The sequence below is a fragment of the Oculina patagonica genome, chromosome 12, assembly GCF_052425735.1.
Source record: "Oculina patagonica isolate OP01 chromosome 12, crgOcupat, whole genome shotgun sequence".
Taxonomy (NCBI): domain Eukaryota; kingdom Metazoa; phylum Cnidaria; class Anthozoa; order Scleractinia; family Oculinidae; genus Oculina; species Oculina patagonica.
Genome location: NC_135769.1, coordinates 20,978,322 through 21,001,189, shown reverse-complemented (window position 1 = coordinate 21,001,189; position 22,868 = coordinate 20,978,322). Strand labels below are relative to the sequence as shown.

Genomic DNA, 22,868 nt, shown 5'->3' with positions numbered 1-22,868 from the left:
GGTCCATACTGAAAGACTAAGTGCAATGTTCTTCCAATATAATTTTTTCAGCACATGGCTAGAGCTTCTTGAGAAGTAGCACATGCTGTGACTAGCTACAAGTCAGTGCTGTAATGCCCCCAGAAATTATGAGAACTGTTATTGCCCAATTACAGGAAAAGCAGGGCGACTATCTCAGCCAATCACTGGATGTGTTATATCTTAAGAGAATTCCCCTGAAATAGAACTCAACTAAACATAGAGTTCCATTCAAACTTTTCCTATTGGTTGCTTACTGTAGGGAAACTTAAATTTTGAAATAAAAAAGAGGGGTCACCATATTTTGTTTAGGAGCAGGAAGACCTGGTATATACCGCATATAATAATTTCTCTGAGAGTACTGGCAAAGTGCATGTTTCTGGTATTAATTTATATTTCAAACATAGAAACCAATCTGTATTCATTTTATAGAAAAAATTGATCACTACACCCAAAAATGAAAAGGACTGATAGATCACCATACTCGTTTGCGAAAAAATGACAATTTTTCTCTCGCGCAAAAAAAGAAAGAAAAGACGAACAAGGATCCTGCAGTTACCGGTAGCTTATGGTGTGGACCAAGCTAATGAGACTGATCGATATAAGATGACTGTATGATTAAGTTATTTTTTGCACTAATGATTGTTCAATTTGCAGTCCACACTATACCATCCGAGTTTGAACTATAAATTGAACAATCATAGTGTGCACATCAATTACTTAAATATAGCAATATACATGTAATAACAGACCATGAAATCAACTTGGCATTGATTCACAAGAGTTGAGTCAAAGCAGTTTTTTTTCTTTTTGGTAGGATATTTTCAATAAATGTCAAGGCACCTCTGTTCATTGCACAGGTAAAATTATCAGTAAGCTAAAAACTATCAATTGTAAATTATGCTTAATACAAATGAAATGTAATTCTTGGTAACAGAGAATTATATCATCTTTCAAAATGGCCAAGGCATTTAGCTTAAAAATTGAGAATAACATAATGAATCCAGGGTGAAATTGATTCTTTATTTTTTAAACATAAATTTAATTCAAATATCAAATGTTGACTGGACTAACACAGTGGATCCTGATTCAGTATTAAGCAACCAAGCACTGAAATTAATTTTTAGCCCTGTTAATACAGTGTATTTACTCTTTTGAAATCATGAATGTGTTGTTTTATCATTAGGTTGTTGCTAAAAAAATAATTGCCAGTGGGAGTGGAGGAGCTATAGTTAATGTTTCCAGTCAGGCCTCAATGATGGCTCTGAAAGACCACACCTTGTATTGTAAGCAGCTAAACATGTTTTAATCTGGTTACATTCTTTTTCAAGCCTTAATACTTTTATCCAATGTGAGGGCATGTTACACATGTTGTTGAACTGATTAACAGACAAAAATTCTGTAGTTTGATAACTCTTAGGACTCTTGGCCATTGAAACAATGGAAACTGGTGTAACTGATTTAATTGGGTTATGGTGGCTCGTACCAGTTTTCAGGTTTTCGACTGTGTGACCTTTGGAAGAAAATGGCCAAAAAATCAATTAAAGATCGTAACAAAATTTTTAGAATAAAAATCAGCGAAAATAAATGACATTTCGATGAATCGCGGTTCGTCATTATCAAATTCTAAAAAAGTCAGATTCTGATGAGTTCAATATATATTAAGAGTGCGTGTGAAAATCTCGTTTCATAAGATTAAAGACTATACAATGTGAATTGTATAGAGTGTTAATTACGAACTAAATAGTTTTGCTTTAATGGAGTCAGATTGAGTGTTCAGTTTAGGTTTTAACTCCTGGATAAAGAGCATTTCGAAGATCAAGCATTCGAATTTCCCGCGACATTTCTTCAAGATTGTAAATTGCTTGTTAAGATCTTTGTTACTCTGGTTGTGGGCGTCACGCAGGTGGTTTCCAATAGCTGAGTGCTTATGTTCATCAATGCGTTGGAAAAGGTGTCGGCGAGTGTAGCCTACATAATCCGCATCACACGAATCACATTTAAATTTGTAAACAACACATTTACAATCTTGAAGAAATGTCGCGGGAAATTCGAATGCTTGATCTTCGAAATGCTCTTTATCCAGGAGTTAAAACCTAAACTGAACACTCAATCTGACTCCATTAAAGCAAATCTATTTAGTTCGTAATTAACACTCTATACAATTCACATTGTATAGTCTTTAATCTTATGCAACGAGATTTTCACACGCACTCTTAATATATATTGAACTCATCAGAATCTGACTTTTTTAGAATTTGATAATGATGAACCGCGATTCATTGAAACGTCATTTATTTTCGCTGATTTTTATTCTAAATTGTATAACGAAAAACAAAATTTTTGTATGATTAAATTACCCATTGTGTTGTTGTTCCAAAATACCAATAATTACGTCATCAGTGGTTACCATGGCAATGATAGCCAATGATTTTTAGAACCCTTTTTCAGCTTTCAGTGCTTATATCTTGAAAACTAACTTGATGACTCCCCTTTTTTCTCTCCTGATAACTTTTGGCATCTGAAAAAGAAACTGACTGTATATTTATTTTAAAAAATTTCTATGGAGCGGACTTTTTGCAAATGCAAAAAAGGGCAATTTGTATGTAATTAAAAATTCCTTTCGTAGAATTTTTTTAGATTTTTTCTGTCATTTCCTTTACATAAAAGGAAAATATTAGGGCAATAAAAAATAGGGGTCATCGGGTTAGTTTTCTTGCTAAAGCCTTCGCAATTCCCATGTGTGTTTCCGTGCACTTTAAAATTTCGATTTTATAAGTTTGGTTTTCACTCATGCTCAGTTCTGACTACCGCTGATCTTTGCGGCACATACGCGCGCAACACGCGCGCGTGGACTTTCCCTCGCTTTGTCTGCGAAACTTTTCGGCTAAGGATTGCATGGGATTTAGCTAGTTTCAGTTGGCGCCAGTTGTGCCTCTTGAGTCTTACTTTTAAGTTTTTCTTTGTCTGAATAATCATGTGTTTGACAGCGAACTCAAATGAGCTGAAACGAAAAAAGTGGAATTGACTCACGATCTCGGACAAGATTGATCCTAGCACATGCGAATTTGCTTTTGTAACTCCAGCAGTGAGATCCGAAAACATTTTGACTGACGAACATTAAGTTTACTTAAAATGTTCTTGTTGAAACAACTTCAGTTGAACGTGGAATTTTTCTTAAATTGAAGAAAAGCAACCTCGCGCATATGGCCGCCATGTTTGTTTTCCTTTTCAAAGCTCGCACATGACTCGTGAGTATGAAGCGTGATGCGCGCGCTAGTCACCAGACTTCCCACACAAGAAAAACTGGTACGAGCCACCTTAAGTACTGAAAGCTGGGCCATGTTGACAATTTATCACAGTGTAGATCACAATTGCACCGTTTTGTTTTTGAGAAGTTTCATGACTTGGGTTTTGGCAGAACGATTTGCATAGTAAAATATATGCAATGTCAATAACAGAAAAATTCCTAGTAATTGTGAGATCATAGAACTTGATAGCTCTTACCCTTTGGAATTCCTTACCACATGTGGTTACCTTAGCTGACGGTTTACATACATGTACATTCAAGAAGAAACTGATAAAGTTTCTCTTTAACAATAGGAAAACAGCATTTTTGGAAAGGAATCCATTTGATTTTTTTAAAATTTATTTCTCCCAGTTATTCAAATCTGCCATCCATTTTGCTAAAACGCATGGCTGTCAGCTGTAAAAGCTTGTTTAATACTTACATCACTATTACATATTAGGTTCTACAAAGGCTGCCATGGACATGTTTACAAAATCATTGGCATTAGAACTGGGCCCTCATAAAGTAAGTAATACAAACTGTCATAAACAGAAAAAAAAACTTGCTGAAGAGATGTTTAAATTGAAAAGAAAACAGCAAGTTGACAAGGGAAATGTTAATTTTTAGAATGTCTATGCAGTCATTCATAGCAGAGCTCCCAAAGGGCTGCAGAGCAGAGCCCCATACCCATAGAAAATTAACAGACCCATGCTTTTGGTTTTTCTTGGTCACAGGGCTCAGAATAACAGCCAGTCAGCGGACAATGTCGGTCAAGATGACAATTTGTCCGGACAAAATTTCGGTTTGCCAGTCATTTTGACTGGTCACGTACATGGCTTTTAAAATGATAACTGACTACCAGAAAATATCTTACAGCCAAAACAGTGAAGAAATAGCGGGTCTTATTATGCCACGCAAACTAAGACGATCTAACGAACAGCAAGACGAATGGTAGTTTAAAATTGCTATTTTGACCGGTCACAAACAACATGTGACTGAGCTTAAATCTGTTTGGCTCGTCAAAATGACCGGCAACTGTCAGAAAATTATTTTGAACCCTGTGGTCATCATGGCTAGCGGTATGGTTCATGGGCGCCTGCGCCCTAGCGACGACGACGATGTTGGCCCAACATGGCGGCCATACTCCAGAAGTAGGTTTAAGGTTATGGCAGAAACCCATAAGGGTTGAAACGTGTAACTCCCTATGATTCGCATTGTACAAAGCGTTTGCACATTCGTCTACACTAAGTACCATATTTGGAAAATCACAAGAAACATTTGACCAATCAAAATTACTATATTTGAATTAAATAAAGTTAAATTTGGTTAAATTCTCGGCTGTTTCATCTTCTTGAAGTAGTCTGGAGAACTTCGCTTCGATACACTTAATGCATTTCTTTTGTTTCTGTAAGAAATTTAGGTCGAAATTCAAGCAACTTACCGCAAAACCAAAAATTATGTTGCGTGTCATTACGTGTAAAAAGCATTTGTAGAAGACCTAAATGTAATAACAGACCCTAAATGTAATAACGTTTGACCTTAAATGTAATAAACTCCTAATTGTGACAACATTAAGGCTTATAACGTTATTATAACGTCAACGTAACCATCACCTCATTGACCCTATCCAGACCGGGGGGGGGGGAGGGGGGGCACGCCGACTTTGAACGCTTATAACTTTATCAAGATTCAACCAAACGCTGCCAAACTTTGCGAATTTATCTAAAAATTATCTGAAAATATTTTGGTGGGATAGGTTGCTGTGTCGGAAACTTGACGTTACCATGGCAACTGCATTTTGACAAACATGTTTCCCCAAATTTGTAATTTTTGTGTTTCTATTAACGAAAATTACCTTTAATGCAATTATATTATTTTCACCTTTTTAGGGGTTTTTGCACCGTTTTGAGTTTGAGTACTTTTCAGTAATTTTGCGCCGTTTTCTGACGTATGGGGAAAATTTTGAAATCCAAGATGGCGTCGGTATCCAATTTGGCGGCTGTTTTGACATCACGATGGAATTGTCACGTGATGTGGCGTCATCATCCCACGTGATGTACATCAAAAGATAGATTTTTGGACAATGACATTTTAGGCATTTTAACACTAACAGTAAAACCTTAACTGTAACAGTAAATTTTATCCAGAAAAAACAAACAAAAAAAAAAAAAAACGGCTCCAAAAAGGCCAATATTATTTGATTTAGTATATTAAGAAGGTTTCAGCCATTTTCCGACGAATCCCGATCATTTCGGACGATTTCCGAAGACTACCGAAGATCTCCGAATACAGCAGAAGATTTCCGGAGATTACCGAAGATGTCCCAAAAGTAACGAAGATTTCCGAGGAGATTTTTAACTTCTGTTAACCGTAATGGAAATAAATTAACCGTTAGCCGTAATAAAAAAGCCCAAATTTTAACCGTTAACCGTAAAAGCCACCACCCCATTGAGTTGTTTTAGACTGAGTGGAAAGCCCTGCGCGTACTCTACTGTCTCTACAAGATGACATAATTTTTGTTGGCTGTATGACATATGATGTCATTAGAGCCGTCATCTTGAGTCCGCCATCTTGGATTTCTTTTTTTTGTTTTGTTTCTCTCTTACTTTCTTAAAATCAAGCCATAATGCTTATAGAATATAAAATTAAAAAAAAAACTGGAAAAGATAAAGTAAAATGTAAAAAATAACGATTTTTGGGAAGACCAGCTTGTTATTATGACGTTGCTATGGTCACGTCAAAAGTCATGGACACATGGTTGACCTATCAAAATTTCTGCAAGGGTTGAAAGGACAGCTACTGAAGGTACAGCATTATAGAGTAAATCTTTTCAAAATTACGGTAAACTTCAAGGGGGGTGGGGGGTTGGCATCCCCTCCACCCCTGTACGGCCAATTAAGGGTAAAGACGTATTGGTTACTTCATTGATGACGCTAGTATCACGTTATATATCTAAGCCCAAATGTTGTCACACTTACTAGGAGCTTATTACATTTAAGGTCAAATGTTATTACATTTAGGAGTTTATTACATTTAGGTTCAGTTATTACATTTAGGTCTTCAACAGCATTCGCATACAAATTCTTCGTGTTTCCAAATATGGTACTTAGTAAAATGAATATTCAAACGCTGTGCGCACGCGTTACACGTTTCAACCCTTATGGGTTTCTGGTTATGGTCAGCTTACATCTTTGATATTGGACATCCATGTCATGGTCAGTTGACAGCTGTCAAAACAAGGTATCTGCTGACCAGTATCACATGACTATATTGCGGGCTCACATAATAGAGCTCATCCAGGTCGAATGTTTTTTTTTGAAGTTTACTGCTGACCAAGTAATGGTTTGCAATGGATCAGTAAATTCGGATTTTCAAAAAGGGTGAAGCAAATAACCGGGGAGCTCCGCTTTTAGGCTTGGCTAAATCTCTACTTATAATTTTGGACCTATACTGTAAGTTACAATGCGAATTTTTGCTCCATCAGATGTTTTTAAAAGTTCTTACAAAAGATTTGTTTAAAAAAAAATAATAATTTATTTCCACTTGCGTCAAGGGTTGTACGAATTTTCAATTTTGATTATGAGGACTGTTAAGCCTAGTCCTAAATCTGAAAATTAGATTGTTAAGAAGATTTTGTCAGGAAAGACAACCACACAATAATTAATCTCATATGCTTCTTGCCTCTTACATGTACTTTAAGAAAACCTATAATATTATCAGTTTGTCAATAAAATAATGTCTGTCATTTTATTTTGTGTTTGAGTAATTTGAGAGATGAAAGTGAAACAAAACTGGACTCACAAATTTTAAATTACTTTTTTTTCTGACATAAATTTTTTATACCACCAGTAGAAAGGTATATGTACCTCTTATACTTCCTGATCATGAGCTGAACAACTTTCAATTTTTTTTCTTCCAGATTAGAGTAAATGCAGTGAACCCAACTGTTGTAATGACAGATATGGGTAGGTTAGGATGGTCAGATCCTGCTAAGGCAAAGCCAATGCTTGACAGAATACCACTTGGAAGATTTGCAGGTAAGGTGTGAATTTATTTATGGAACTTTTTAAAGTGTTACCTTGCTTACATAAATCACTATCCAGTGAATGGGTGCTGATAGGTGCATGGTTAATAATACATAGAACTGTAAATGTAGACAGTGGAATAGAGTGATTTTCGATTGAGTTTTGTAAAACCAAAACCGATGTTATTTTGGCCAACCACACGGCAAAGGACACAGACAGAGTCCAGCAAACCAATCAAACCTCAAGTGGGAACATCCCGGGGGGGGGGGCACTGGCCTCTCAGAACCCCTAGACCCCATTATAGTCATATTCTATGGCCAATTATAGACCCCATCTTAGTCACTTTTGGGTAAATTTAATTTTTACGACCCCAACTTAGTCACTTTCTGGGAGCTGTTTGTCAAATATTGAACAACAGTAATAAATACGGTAACATTTTTTTTGGCGAATATTTCCGTTCATAAATCACAACTTGCCAGAATTTTCGTACTCTCAAAATCCCGGAAAAGTGTGACCCCATTCTAGTCACCCTATAAAAAATGCTTGAAATGGCGACCCCATTATAGTCAGTCCAGTCGTGAAAATGCAACCCCATCCAGCGGCACATCCCCATTAGCCCATTTAAAGGAAGTGCCCCCCCCCCCCCCCCCCCCCGGGGGAAACATACATGCACGCGAGTCATGCTTGGTGACATGATTTTTTAAACCAATCTAACTTTAAGATAGTATTGCAAAACCAAAGAAAATGTGTTAATACATTTGAAGTCAGATCAATTTTCAGTAGTTGGTGTTTTTGTGGTTATGGTAAGGACTCCAAACTTCCTCAGTGACTTGACTAATAGAGCTAAGTTCCCAAACACCTCAGAAATCTGTCTTGATTAAATTTTTTCAATTTCCAAATTTGCTCAAACATTTTATAGAATTTTTTGGGTGTGACTACCTTTGCAAAAGCTGATGGACCAGTGCTCTTACTACAATCATGAATTTGTTGCAAGTGAGTAGCACTGATGAATAAAGTCAGTGTTCACTTGTAATAGAGCAGTTTTCAATTGAGTGTCGTAAAACCAAAACCAAAGTAATTACTCTGGCCAATCACAAAGGAAAACGGCAATCCAGTGAACCAATCAAATCTCGAAGCAAATACATGTAGCTGGCACGAAGCGAGGGAAAACGTGTGCGAGCGAGTCACGATTGGTTTTGGTTTTACTCCTGATTGGCTGAGAAAGTGGCGCGAGATTTTTAAACCAATCACTAAGCGTAGTAATGCAAAACCAAAGCAAATGCAATTTACTTTCGACACTCAAGTGAAAACTGCTCTATGTGCCCAAAATTAGGGGCAAAATGTTCAATTGTCAGTAGCAAATACAACTTCTGTCTTCTGCAATAAATTATTAATGATACCTTAAACTGGCTTATTTTCTTGCAGAAGTAGAGGATGTTGTTCATGCCATTGTTTACCTCTTAAGTGATAAAGCTAGCATGGTAACTGGCACTATGTTACCTGTTGATGGAGGTTGTCTTGCAAACTAGATAGACTGTTTATAGTTACACAAAGAAAAATATATTTGCAAATAAGAAGAAAGTAGATCAGAAAAGAAAGTTTGACTTTTAAATATACAGTTAGAGTGTAGTTCTGTGTACAAGGTGAGATAAAAATTTCACGAAAAAATGTCACAAATATATTATTCAGTTTATTGCAGACAATTTTTTTTAGTTTTTCACAATCAAATATTGTATGATTTCCTCTTTGTCTTCTATTAAACATTTTCAAAAGTGACATATAATTAATAAATGAAAAAGATTAAATGTTCATTTATTTTTGTGTTGATTGTAAAACATTACTCTTTGGCATCAGCAATTCCCCCTGATGTAACTGCAAATGTGGCTTCATTTTCTGGAAGGTCAGGACTGTAACACAAGAAAAGTATTGTCAAGGTTAGGTACATCCTCAGAGACCCTGGGGCAGTTAGTGGGGCGGGGGAAAGTCTATAGCGGGCGAAAAAAAAAAAAAAACAGCGAAGAAATAGGTAAAGAACCAAAAGAAGAACTCTTTTTTTTCGTTCTTGACTTTTCTTCACCAATTATTTTATTTTTTGCACATATAGACTTTCCCCCACCCCTCTAACTGCCCCTGGGCCTCTGAGGATGGTTTAGGTAGTATAATGATGTCTTTACTTATTAGATCAGCACTATGCATCTAGCTTAACTAGTGGCCAAGTTTTGGTACATAAATAATTTAAGACTGTAACATAAATTGTCTAGTTTCGAGTTGACTGAATGAAAAGACTTCACCTCTATACAGCCTCAATCTGAAGTAAAATATCCACAAAAACTAGCAGTAAAGGGCTGAGGCATAAAAGGAAACAATTCACTGAGTTGCAAGCAGTTCAACATTTTCTCTAATATTTGTGAATAAATTGTACTTCTGATCGAGGCCAACACTATACAGATGGAGTTTGAATAATGTGCCAGCCAGCAAGCCATGCAAGCCAGTGATCAAATTTATATGATGTTACATAAATCTATAGTATTACCCTTACCTACAAATGAAAGCTAACCATTCTCAGGCTAACTGAAGTGCTATCTAGGCTAACCTTTAAGCAAATCATGTGAGCCAGTAGGTGAGCCAAATGAACCAGAATCCCTAATCCCAATATAAAGGCTTACCACAAGCTACAATGTACCTAAGTTAACAGTAGACTATTTGGAGTGCTATTTAGGCTCACCAGTATAGCTCAGCTCACATGACTGGGATCTATTTATTCAGTGGTCTTAGTTAACTGAGAAGTTGACTGTTGTATTTGATAGTTATTTCAGATCAAGATTGCAGTCCATTAGGCTCAAAACAGACATTTGGTGATTCAAACTTGATGTATAATTTAGACTTGTTACCAGGAATGCCAAGCCAACGACCTTGTGCTTGAAAACCGTGTTTATTTCTTGTTTTGATTTCAAGGCCGTGGGTTCAAATAATTTGGTTGCAATTAAGACCTCAAATAGTTGACAAGTCTACAGTCCTTTACTTCAGGCAACATACGATCACTAAGTACATTGTGCTCTGATAAGTATATCAGCATGGTAAATTTGGGCTAGCAAATTATTTTGCAAAGTCTGGTCCTGGATTTAGACATTCCTGTCGATACTGGCATTTTCAAGTAATCAAAAATCAGACGTTACAATCATGAACTAGTTTTAATTTGTTGTGTCTCTAATTCATATTGCTATTTGGAGTTGTAAAAGTAGTTCACAAACCTGTCATATATCTTGGCGATTCTTGTTTCTCCTCTACCTTTCCTTAAGCTAATACGAGTTGTAGAGGCATGTGCGAGTATGTGCCCACCAATCGGTTTCTTAGGATCAGCTTGAAAGCTAAAGAAGGATGAACAAACTAAGTTTATTATCATTTCTTGTTCTAAACAATCCCAGCATTCTAATTTATTGGAAAATGATTATATATGCAATCAACGGCAATTACCTCATTGTTGCTGTTTAACCATCGACATCCAGCCAGCCATGGAGGAAATTCGAAAGAAATGTAAAATAAGAATATTGATTAATTAAGTTAATATAATCTTGACAGTGACACCAATGATCAATAAGTGAAAACTGAGTACAAACCTCCTGGGTCTGCTGTCATCTGCAAACAGAAGAATTTTTGTATTAGACAAACAAACAAATATTTTTAAAATTTGAAATTAATCAAAGCTGTGAGTTTTTAGACAATTTTCAGAAGAGAGAGTTCGAAAAAAAATGAAAGAAATTATCTAACAGTAATTCCTCTGACTGATCATCATTGGTTTAATAAAATTGACATACAGTACCTGATTGGTGATGAAAATTGCAACATTGAATTCTGTAAAATAGAACCAAGAAAATAGTTGTGAGAAAGATTTGCAATTTTTCTTGTATGACTAAACTGTCAAGTTACCTTTTTTATGTGACGTGACAATCACATAGCTTTGCTTTTTACTTTTTAAGGTAGGATCACAAAAATAAATTAATCTAGGCAACATATTTGCATGTCAACATTGTAAATACACAAACAGAATGTAAGAGAGAAAATGTATGCTAATAAGCACAAACTATCATGAAAGTGAAACTATCTCAGAAAATAAATCATAAAGCTCACCCTCAGAGAGTTTTTGCAGTCGTGATAACATCTGTGCAAGTTTTTGTTGCCTGTCAGCCAGTTCTCCTCTGCCACAAAAATCCACTCTGAAGAGTGCCATTATTGAGTCAATTATCTAATAAAATTAAGACAAAACATTTGCTGAAATATCAGAAGTGACAAACTATCCTGCACGCAGTTGATGTTGTGAGACAATAGCGAGACACCTCATGACATATTTATACCCATGTAACACTCAGTTCATGTAAAATGCTACTGACTAAACAGCACTGCGGTTAGCTCCGGTTAGCCTAACTAGCACTCCGGTTAGCCTACTTTAGCTTGGGTTGCTCATGGTTAGCTTTTATCGTAGGGTTAGGATTTCTATCTAAAAAATCAGGATTCTTGGCAGCTAGTCGTCGGGGTGGCCTAGTGGATATCGCTCCTGCACGGCATGCCGGCGACCCAGATTCGAATCCTCATGGTCTCAACTTTTTTTAACTTAAAAAAAATAAGTTAAGTGTGATTTATACCTCATGTATGAAAAAATAAGGAGTCTCACAACATCAACTGCATGCTAAATAGTCACTCCCAATAGCAGAAATCCTTTTAACTGAATTCATGACTGACAGGGACTTGAAGTGTTATAAAAATAATGTTGACATAATTATACAGCATTTCCTTGTTTAAGTTTCCTTGCTTAAAGCTTCCCTTCTCAATATCCATTATTTATTGAACCAGCTTCATTTTTAAACAATTTTATTTTGGAATGGCATGGGCACTTTATCAAGGAAATTCATTAAAGTAAATAATAAACATGGTAGATTTTAAGCTCGGTGATAAACAGTGAAGAAATTATTCTACATGACACGAGCGTGGGACAAAGAAAGAAAAAAATTAATCACGAAATTCATTAAATTTAAGTTTTTGATTTGTGAATATATACCATAAGCTTGAATACTCCTGGTTCTTCATGGAACTTTGCAGCCACAGTATCCATTAACTCATACTGGTGTTCACCTATGGATGGAAATTAATTAAGATAGTAATTATCTTAATTCATTCTGATTATTAGAGCTTAAGTAATAACGATAATGTACATAACTTTCCACTGTAATCAAATAGTGGCTATCTTTATGGTCTTCAGTTTTCAACTGTACATTATTGTGTACTGTGATAAACTCGAAGCCACATGAAATATAAGCACTGACAAGGTGAACAGGCACTGATCTCTAGTTGACATTTTACTTTACTTGTGTAGGCTCTGCAGTAGAGAACATTATCCAACATTGCATTCTGGTCCAGGTTGAATCTGTCTGCAATCTCTCTGAGTCTATCAGGTCGACTATTATTGGTAAAGGAATTTTTCTTTAAATTTTGTTGGGCACACTGGAATAACCAGTGACAAATTTGAATAATACTACATTAAAGATACCATTAAAGGAACATGTAAATCAAATTAAAAGAACAATTGTTAAATTATCATGTTCAAAGGATACAAAGTGTTCTACAAAAAGAGTAATAAAAATAAAACAAATTAATAAATAAAACATATTCAGGCTAATCACTTAAAGGCTGGTTTGGATATTAAATAATTGCATATTTTAACATGAATTTAATGAGCCATGTACATGTGGTACAATTGAAATATTAAATAGTTGTTAATTGTGGTCTAAAGTATTAATATTGTGAGATTAGACCATGGTCAGTTTGAATCAATTTGAAGTAATTTTTTAAAAGTCGATATTTAAACATTTCATTTTCCTTGTTGATTACAGAAATAATTTGAAAAAACTTTCCATTTTTTGGCATGCACCATATTAAGGTAGTACATTTTGAGTTACAATACTTGTGCAACACTTATAATAGTTACCTCTGTATCAATGAAAATCACTTTCCCTCCTGTGTATCCATTTGCTCCAGGCAGCTGTGCTGTAACTAGTGAATTAAAAATCAATATTGCTTTGATACTGAGAAGTTTGTGGCAAAAAGTGTCCTCTGTTAGTTATGTAAAGGGTGAGGTCATATTAATACTGGTATGAAAGACTGTATTGAACAATATCTGTTAAAACTCACCGCAGAGTGTATGTGACAGCTGCGTTTTGCCGGTCCTGAATTCTGTTTAAAACAAAAAAACAACTTTCAGTTTTCAACTTTGGACACTTAGGTTTTCAAAGTGGCTGGATAACTGTGAAATGTTTTATGTACCTGAATTAAAGTCGGACCTCTTAATATGCTATCACTATAATACTTGTAAGTTATCCTACCTCCAAACACCTCTGTTATTGACATGCTTTCTATTCCTCCTATAACAGTTCAAGAGTCAAAATATGAAATCAAGCCAAAATATTTTAAAGATCACAATATGCAAAAATGTACATGGAAAAAATGCTCATAGTCACATACCTCCAAGAAGTTTGCTGTAAAAAAAAAAAAAAAAAATTGGGAAATTGTTACTACCAGTAATAATGTCTCAGTGACGAATGTTTCAGAATGTTTATAAAGACTATCTAGTAAAATTTGATTTTAGTTTACATACTCTAGCTCGGTGCTTCCAGTGGAAATCCTGAAAACCATTTTCCTCATGTCACTATACTCCAAAGCTGTAACAAAGCCAGCGTTCTGTAACATGAAAAGTATAGATTACAAGGAAGGACTAATGCTTATTAAATGAAATTTTATTTATTATTTTTTTAATTCATTTTCTGTCAACAATTTCAAAGTTTATAAAATACTTACAGCTAACTTAGCAGCAGCTTCCTAAAATTAAAAAAAAAAATAAACATGTTAAATGAGGCAAGAAAAAAATGCCAGAAAGGAAACTGATTAATAAATTTGAAAAAACATTGTGGAATTGTGGCAGAATCTAGCTATTACTTTATGTGGAGTTTGTGGATAAAAATGCAACATTATTTTGTATTAGAAACTTGATTTAGGAGGAATTGAACATTATATTCCCAAGGAAACATTAATTCACCTTGATTTTCTCCATTTTTGCTTCTGATATTCCTTTTATCTGGCACATTTTTCGCCTTGTAGTCATCTGTACCCCCTGTGGAAATTAAAAGTAATCAGTCAATTCAGTGGCATTTAAAAATTATCCAGATTAAAATTAATTAGTAACATTTTGTAATTATTTTTCTAAATGTCCTTTAAAAGAAGTATAGGATCTTTTCATGTTTTTTGGAGAATAATTAAGCTTAATTTTGTTAACTAAAACTTTTCATATTATAACTTTCTACTTTCAACAAGCAAGCATACCTTGACAGTGCATATTCCAGCTGACTTGAGCTTCTTTATATCGGCAACATTCTTCAAAAACAGTAAATTAATAGTAAGAAACAAATCAGGAAGACAATTTCCAAGTACTCAGGGAAACACAAATTAAACTACAAGAAATGACTGCCCTGTGTACTCACAATTCCATGGTTCTGTAGAAGGTCTATGTCTTGATAAAATGATTCCTAGTGTAAACAGAAGAATAGTTTTTAAAAAAGAATCACACATTCGTGGAAAGAACAAGAATTTATTGTGCGTTTTATGTTTTCGTTTTCCACAGTCATTTTTGTTCAGGCTAAATGTTATAAATTGATTTATTTTGAAATTCTACAAACTGAAAGCCCAAAACATTGAACAAAGATTTTTCACAAATTTGACATCCTAAACTCAATTTATCCATACCTCTTCTTGATCGCTTAGTTCTTCCTCGACTACCTGGTCGCGAGCAGTAGCAGATTCCATCATATTTGAGTTTCCTTAGGTTTTGTTTAGCTTTAGCGAGCTTTATTCAACCCTGTGGAAGATTGAAATGCCCCATTTATACAGTGCCGTCTGTTGGTGTTTGTACAGGGAAGGTTTCCTTTGAAGAAAGATTGCGTATGTTTGCCCAGGAACCTAACTGAAACAGTGAGCTAACCATAGACATTTTTGCACAATTTTGCACAATATAAATTAGAAACCCCCTTGTCATATTTACCTGCCTTCCAAAATAAAAAGGAGCCTCTAAAATGTGATAAATTTTAGCTGTCGTGGTGAACAGTAGAGCTGCTCAGTGGCTTTGGGAAAACTTTGCATGCAGTGCGCCGGATTTTACCGCCAAAGTTAGCCGCGGGCGCGCGCACAATTTCCCGCCATTTTCAAACCTGCAGTCGAGGCCCCAAGATGGCGTTTCGAGAGTTAGCCCTTTGTTGGAAAACAATTTTTCTCGAAATGTTAATTTTCAATACTTCAGCTTTTCAAATAAATTTGTCTTTTCCTGTAGACGCCAAAAAAAAGAAATGTCAAAAACGGTGACGTTGCAAAAGGGCAATCCATTTTCGGTCAGTGTTGGGGCAAAATAATTTAATTTAAAACGAGGAAGAACCTGGAAGGGGTTCATCTCGGGTCTCTAATGTTGTGAAAACAAAAATGGTTATTGCGAGGAAAATGTGAATGAGTCGTTTTTGAAAACTGCTTTTCACTGCGTATAAAACGAGGTACTAGTAAACAGAACCCTTAGGGAGAAAATTTTGAAGTTAGTGGTAACCCCGCCCTTATAAAGTGAACAATGCAGAGCATGATTGGCTTTTTGTCTCTTTTAAGGTCCGAATCGAGAAGAATAATAAACTAATAGAGAACACGGCAAACTGTGCTTGACGTTGATTCTGTTCAGGTTCTCTCAAAATATTAAAAGAAATCCATTTGAAACATGAAAAATTAAAACGGAGTAAAAACAATACCGTGTGAACGGACAACTTTTTAAATACATAGTTAATAAGTTTTTTTTCTCATATCCCTTTTGCTGTTTTCGATGCTGTTTACATGATAACACGTTTATGTTTGGACAGGGTTGAGGTTCCTTTTATTGATGAAGCACGTCTTCGTGTTTAAAAGTTATCATGGTTAATAGTTATTCAAAACATTTTTTTTTTTCAAAAGAATTTGTGACGTATTTGTAGGTAATTGTTTTCAACTTTTAATCCATATTCATGACAAGCATAACACTTGAAGTCGTTGAAGGAAGGCGTGCTCGTGTTCTTATCGAAGACGAGTTGCACGTTTGAAGAAAGAAGAACCGAGTATTAAAGACTTCTGCAATGAAAGGAAAAGCAACATTACGCCAAGCTTTGCCTACAGTTGATGGTAAGTAGCTAGACATTTTTTGCTAAATTTAAAGTGAACTTGAAATGTGCGGTGTTTAAAGCGTTGGTACGCGCTGAAGGTGACTCGGTAGTTTCGTTCCGAATATAATTTCAAGCCGTGGAACTTACAATTTCCTTTCCGAGCTCTTGGTATTATTACATACGAGAATTTTTACTAAGTAAGAGTTTTACGAAAGAAGAGTTTTGCTTTTTGCTTGGAGGCCGCATGAATTTTCGACGGTGGTCGGCACCGCGGGCAAACTTAGCTTTGACGCGAAATGGGAGCTTCTACACAACAACTTTGCACCTAATATAGTTATGTCTATGATGGTGTCTTTCTATGCGAATTTAATAACGGAACTGCAGGGGTTGATTTGCTGTATAAGTCATTGCACTGCACGGCTTCGAAAGAATCAAATTTCTTGTGCTACACACATTTTACTTTAATGTTACCTGGCGCACAGAACCACTTTGGCGATTGAGGGTTTGGTAATTACAAATTTAAGAAAATTCCGTTGAAGGTAACTTGCATTTTTGTTTGTTTATTTGTATTTTTAGAGGGGACACGACACATGCAAGTACACAAGCAGAAAGGATAAAATCAATTGATTGTCAAGTGCTAGACAAGACAACTCAAAGATAAGCCGAATTTAACGTTAAAACTTAACAAACTTCTGATAAGAATGGTGGCTATATTTAAAAATACACGCGCCTTTTTAATACATTTAAAAATTTGGGAAAAATTGTTGTTTTGGATATTTGACGAACCATTTGATTTTTAAGTCTTCGTACCGCCGAGTGTATAGTTCAGTGAACTGAAAATCACTTCAATATTGAAAATATTTTGATGTTTGCAGAATACACAAGCCACTATTTTTGTCAGAATGTACATAAAATTTTCTAAGAATTTTCTTTTCACGAAAGGCTTATATTGAGCGACCACTTTACTCATACTTCGATATTTTCAACTTATAAAATTATAAGTGAAAAATTCTGACAAATTATTGTGGTCGTTTAATATTTGCTTACAAATTTCACTTTCAAGAAGCGATTATACATTTTCCGGGGCATCCGAGCAAGCAATTAAAGACTACAATTTGAAAAGGCAGTTAATTTTAGGAAGCAAAGCTTAAAGTCACGCATCGTAGCTATTTGGTCGTTTTAAGGTAGTTTAGCGTTTCTTCAGTGAATTTCTATCAAAGTTCTTGATTTCTCAGCTTTTTTGACGCATTTGTATGAAGTCGAAGTTGTGGCTGGGTGCCCCTTGTGTAACGACGAAGTGGAACTTCCAAGTTAAGTCGCACTGTTGTCAATTTTAACAAAACCAAAACAGACAGACAAATGTCGCCATTTTCGTATCACGTTAAATCAAGTTTGCTAAATGAATTGTCTTGGAAACCTCAAAACAATGATTTTCTTACTTGTAATTCTTTTTGTGCTTGACCAGTAGAAAATACGGTTTCTTATGCTCTTGTTCATCTTTTCCTGAAAATTTTGATTTGCACCAGTTGAAGTTCCACCTTGTCTTATCACATAACGCACTGACAGTTTTTAGAATTTTTTTTCTAATCCGAATTCATTTTGATAGTTACATTTGGAAGTTTTCGTTACCAATCTGTAGTGAAGCGAAATTGACTTGAATATTTTCAAAAAGTAAAGTTCATTCAACTTTGTTGTTGTCGTTTTTATTTTGCCATTAACCATGTCTGTTCAGTGTTGCTTGCGAAAAATATTGTCATGGTAACCTCTGTTCAAAATTTTTTAATTTTCCCGCCAAAAAACTTAGAAAAATACGGGGCGCTCAAAATACGCATGCGCCAAATTTTTTTTACATTTTTCAAAGGTGGCTTGAGTAATTTTAAAGATATTAAATGGCAATAAAGTTTGTATTGTTATTTCATATTGTTTTTGTTGAAAATAAAGTATCAACAATTGTTTTCTTGTGCTGTCTATTTTCTCTTTATTGTTCTTCTTTTGTTTACAATAAATTACAAGTCAATAATTTAATTAATTAACTTAAATTCAATTAAAAATAAAGTCACAAGTTTTTTCCCCTCTATATACTAAGACTTTTGGCGGGAAAATTTAAAGAAATTTGCACAGCGTTTCCCTTGACAACAATTTTGGACAAAAATTAATATGGAGTATGCAAAAAGAAATTTTCCCGCCAAAAAATATTGTACAGCATCTCGCACAAAAACTGAACGCAATTTTCGAGTTTCCTAAAATGTGTAGTGAAATATCTCAACAATAAAATCCCCAAATTTACGAACTAATTTTTTTAGAGCCAGTTTGGTGTGCGAGATGCTGCACTTGAACAATAATATGGACGTAAAGTAACATATATAACAGGCCTGAAACTGTTTTTGCTGCGAACATTGGCCGAGTAAATGCGTTTTTGTCGAAATAAAACACTGTCTAATTATCTTAGTGGCCTTAGTACTCTTTACCGTACATTTTGTACAAAGTATTCTAATCTTTTTGTTGTCAACTTACGAGTTTCAAAACAGTTTGTAGCCTGCTATGTTACCCCTATACTCCATAAAAACCAGAAAATGTTACACAGGAACCGAGAAAGTAGAACAAAATATATGTTCTTTGCCAATTCATGGTATACAACCAGTCTCCGATATTTTTTACAATTTAGAAAAAACTGTCAATTCGCGACGACGGATTTAGTTTTACAGTCAATGTAAAGAAATGATTTGCTTCTTTCTCTCGTCCTGTGTTACATACTAATTTAATATACTACCGAGTCCTGAAAAAGCAATGTCTGGCTTTAAAGAAAGATTATTTTTTCACGACCGTTTTGTCTGCTTTTGTAGTTCGTTTTTGTCACATTAAACAAATTATTTCACGCTTCGAAATTATTTCCCAACGTAAATTTTACTACTTGAAGCGTTTTGGGATTTCTCTGATCAGACAATTCACACTTGAAAGCTTGGACGTTTCAATATTGTAATCGCAAATAGATAAAAGAAAACATCCTTCTTAACCCAGACATTACCGATTGCTACATCCGGTATACCCAGCAAAACAAAAAATCAGAGAATGTACGTGCTTTAAAACATTTTCCGTAGCGATTATAATGCAAATCGAAAAAACAGAAAAATAATGGTTTGGTCAAATAACTAACAAGAATTAACTCGAGAGGAAAATAGAAAATAACATTTTTGCCTTACAATTCAAATGAAAAATATATGCGGTTTGTTCAAATTAAAGACGATAACTCAGTGGAGAACTGAAAGACATTCCATGCATGCATAATCGTTGCGTTGAAGGAAAATTAACTCAGGAGAAAAAGTAAAACATTTTGTCACCCGAAAAAACAATCAAGTTATGCAAGTTCGTGATTAAACAAAACTAACGCAGAAGGAAAACGCAAAAAAAAATAATATTTTGCCGTTCAAAACAAGACAATCTAAATACTGTACACAGGTTCGTTACAATAAGGAAAACTTAACTCAGGAAAAAAAAGTGAAAAATATTTTGTCGTTCGAAACAACTGGGACAATTCACATATGCGAGTTAGTTCAGTAAAATTATGAGCTTGTAACTCTAGAGATAAAAATGTAACGTGCATAATATTGTGGTTCTTAAAACACGAAGAATCATACAAGCTCATCAAAATTAAGCAAAACTAAGTCAGAAGGAAACTGTAAAATAATGTTTTTGCAGCTACGGAAACTAAACAAATCCAAAATACAATTTTGTCAATTTTTTAGTACTCGAAACAAGACAATCCATATACGATCAACTCGGGAGGAAAATTGAAAGATATTTTTCTGCTCAAAACATTGTTGATACGCATTCGTTTAAAATTAAACTGATAAGGCGAATTAATTCAGCAAAATTGTTTTTTCAAAGCACGTACAGGTTCTAATAATGTTTAAAGTTAAGATGGCACTGAAGTTTGGTTTGAATTTTGCTTACTGTAAATTCCGACTACAAAACAAGCTATGCACAATATTTTTTGGATATTCTAAGAATGTTGCAGTTGCAGTTACTGAAACCAAACCAAAACCAAACAACCAAACTGTTTCCATTACCTGGAGCTATTTTCTTAACTAAAACTAAAATGCAAAACGTTCAGTGCCCATCTTATAGTTGCATCTAGTTAGAAAATAATACAACATTGAGCTATCGGCTTGACATTTTATATCGCCCTGTAAACGGGCGAACATTTACTAAGAAAGCCAATTACACGCGCGCAAATAAAGGCCACGACGCGATTTTAAAGATTCATAAAAACAAAGGACCTTGTCGCTTAAAAACTTCTATATAAATGTAAAATAAATCTTACTACGAAAAAAAAATTGAAAAGCAAAAGATCGCTCAATGTTGGAATACCTTCAAGGAATCTCCGATTAAGATGGTGGCCAAAACATGCAGTTTTGTTTTGAAGTGAATTTCTAAATTTAAAACGAGAGGATGCAAATTGACTTTTACGTGAGTGCAGAAAATGAAGACCAATGAACTGCCAAAGTTACGATTAAAATTTGCTAGTTTGTATCGATTTAAATTGAAATTGTACCATACAAAGCCACCATTTTAATTGGAGTTGATTACTACTTTAATATCTTATCTTTGCGATCCCTCCTCCTAAACGTGATGTACAAATCTTGTCCTGCAGAACTCTTTACTTTGTCCTGACCATTCTTTTTAAGTCCTCTCTCTGGAAAGAAAATAAGAAAAGACTTAAGAAACCAGTAAAATTCGAGGTTACACGAAAACTTAACAAAATGGGACAAAAATGCATGCCGGCTGAAGGAACAATTTCCGAAAATTTTCCAAAACTGCTACGAGTTGTTGATTTTTAATGGTGAAGTAATTCTAAAATTTCTCGACTTGTCAAAAAGTATCTGCTACATAGCGCCACCTCATAGTCAATCTTTCTCGTTTGACCAACAAAGAAATCACGTTCCCGGTATCTAGGAGCATTGTTATTCTGCTATCTGGCCAAAAGCAACAAATTTGTTAAACGCCGTTGTAGTCTTAAATTTCCACGCTTTTAAGCTCAACACATGTACAGAAATGTGATTCTATTTTTTTAATATCGAAAGAAGTTTGTGGGCGGCATTTTGAAACAACGCGCCGAACGAAACCACAAAGCACGTGTTCACTGCAACTACTTTTTAATGGCTTTCTTTGGCTAATTTGTGAAGGAAAACGTTCAAATATAAGTACTCACCATTATTTTCATTCTACGGAAGCTTCTGTGTTCCAGTTTGTCTTCTCTGTCCTTTAATTGAGTTTTCTTCGTTGTTTTAGAAGAAACGACTCTTCGTCTTCACACGAACACGTACTTCTCGAAATGAAGCAAAAAACAAGATCTCTGATGAATATGGATTATAAGCTGGGGCCAATCGCTGGAAAGCACGTCACATACCTTGTAAAAACGCACGCTTTGCATGCATGTTTATTAATGAACAGATGACGCTTATTAGCGTCCAAAGTTGATAAACAAGAAGAGATAAAAGTTACCGCGGTAAACAATTTTTGGCTGACTTTCATGCAGAAAATCTTGCTGTCTTTTCGTTTTTGGAAAACGCAATGTATGAATTCAGCGCATTTATCGGAGGGAACCTAAGACTCTTTTGCGAAAATCGAATAAGGGTTTTTTGGCCTGCTTGAAGCTGTGTTATGGCTGAAATAATGAAATAGGAAGAAATTGAGAGCGAAATAAAGGGAAAAAGAAATTTGATGTAATTGTAAGGGAGAAAACATTGTTGCAGAAACATTTGTGAATTTCAATACTTCCATTTCTGCTTACCCGTTAACGCAACGTTTGTCGCGGACGCAAAGTTTTCTTCCAAGAAGCGAAAGTTTACCTGAATTCTTTATCAGAATCTGATTATTTCACATCCGTAACGAATGTTTCCCATTTGCAATGTCTTGCTAGAACATTACAGTCTAATCAACATTTCCAAACTCCCCCAATAAAAAAGAAAGAACCCCACCTACAGTAGTTTATTTTAATGACGGCACATAGTGGAAATACAAAACAAAAACCATTTAAATACGTGTTTGTACCTCACCCTCCTCACGCCTTTAAATGTCGGATTGTTTGGAAGATTTTGTTTACTGTTGCAGTACAGTGTTTACGATAAATAGCACCCTCAAATGCCAGCAATGAGATTCGTTCATGATCATATGGCTATGGTAAGGGAAAAGAGATAGCTTCTGTTCATCAATATTTTTCGCCACAAATTTTCAAGATAAAAGTTGAAACTTTTCCAAAAGGCGTGCATGGGAAAATGTAGAAGGTATATTAAGTAATGGGCCGGAAAAAAGCAGGCTGTGCCAAAA

The 22,868-nt window shown here is 35.0% G+C and overlaps 2 protein-coding genes across 4 annotated transcripts in view; one reads left to right on the top strand and one right to left on the bottom strand.

Annotated features, from left to right (window-relative positions):
* The window catches only part of LOC144633984 (L-xylulose reductase-like), a 133,913-nt gene that overhangs the window by 2,214 nt on the left and 108,831 nt on the right, over positions 1–22,868 (top strand). Inside the window, exons 4-8 of one of the 2 annotated variants that reach the window (XR_013567130.1) lie at positions 836–878; positions 1,205–1,304; positions 3,768–3,832; positions 7,227–7,344; positions 8,758–8,958. Coding sequence is in view for 1 of the 2 variants with exons in the window: in XM_078492919.1 (XP_078349045.1) it covers positions 836–878; positions 1,205–1,304; positions 3,768–3,832; positions 7,227–7,344; positions 8,758–8,861 (430 nt within the window). In the remaining variant the exon portion in view is untranslated. Of the gene's footprint in view, positions 1–835; positions 879–1,204; positions 1,305–3,767; positions 3,833–7,226; positions 7,345–8,757; positions 9,152–22,868 lie in introns of those variants that run through there. The other variant, XM_078492919.1, reaches the window with a different exon arrangement.
* LOC144633981 (meiotic recombination protein DMC1/LIM15 homolog) lies at positions 9,003–15,560 on the bottom strand. 2 transcript variants are annotated; one of them, XM_078492916.1, is made up of 20 exons: positions 15,416–15,558; positions 15,121–15,232; positions 14,859–14,903; positions 14,701–14,751; positions 14,417–14,491; positions 14,179–14,199; positions 13,979–14,061; positions 13,846–13,859; positions 13,707–13,745; positions 13,516–13,557; positions 13,313–13,377; positions 12,939–12,946; positions 12,693–12,784; positions 12,386–12,459; positions 11,461–11,575; positions 11,153–11,184; positions 10,950–10,968; positions 10,807–10,816; positions 10,584–10,700; positions 9,003–9,239 (listed from the first exon to the last, which is right to left on the bottom strand). In XM_078492916.1, exons 2-20 carry the CDS (start codon positions 15,181–15,183, stop codon positions 9,170–9,172), a joined length of 1,035 nt encoding a protein of 344 aa, XP_078349042.1. In that variant the 5' UTR covers positions 15,184–15,232; positions 15,416–15,558; the 3' UTR covers positions 9,003–9,169. The 2 variants fall into 2 exon arrangements, 1 of the variants encoding a protein (XP_078349042.1); XR_013567129.1 differs by lacking the exon at positions 9,003–9,239 and having other exon boundaries at positions 10,807–10,968; positions 15,420–15,560.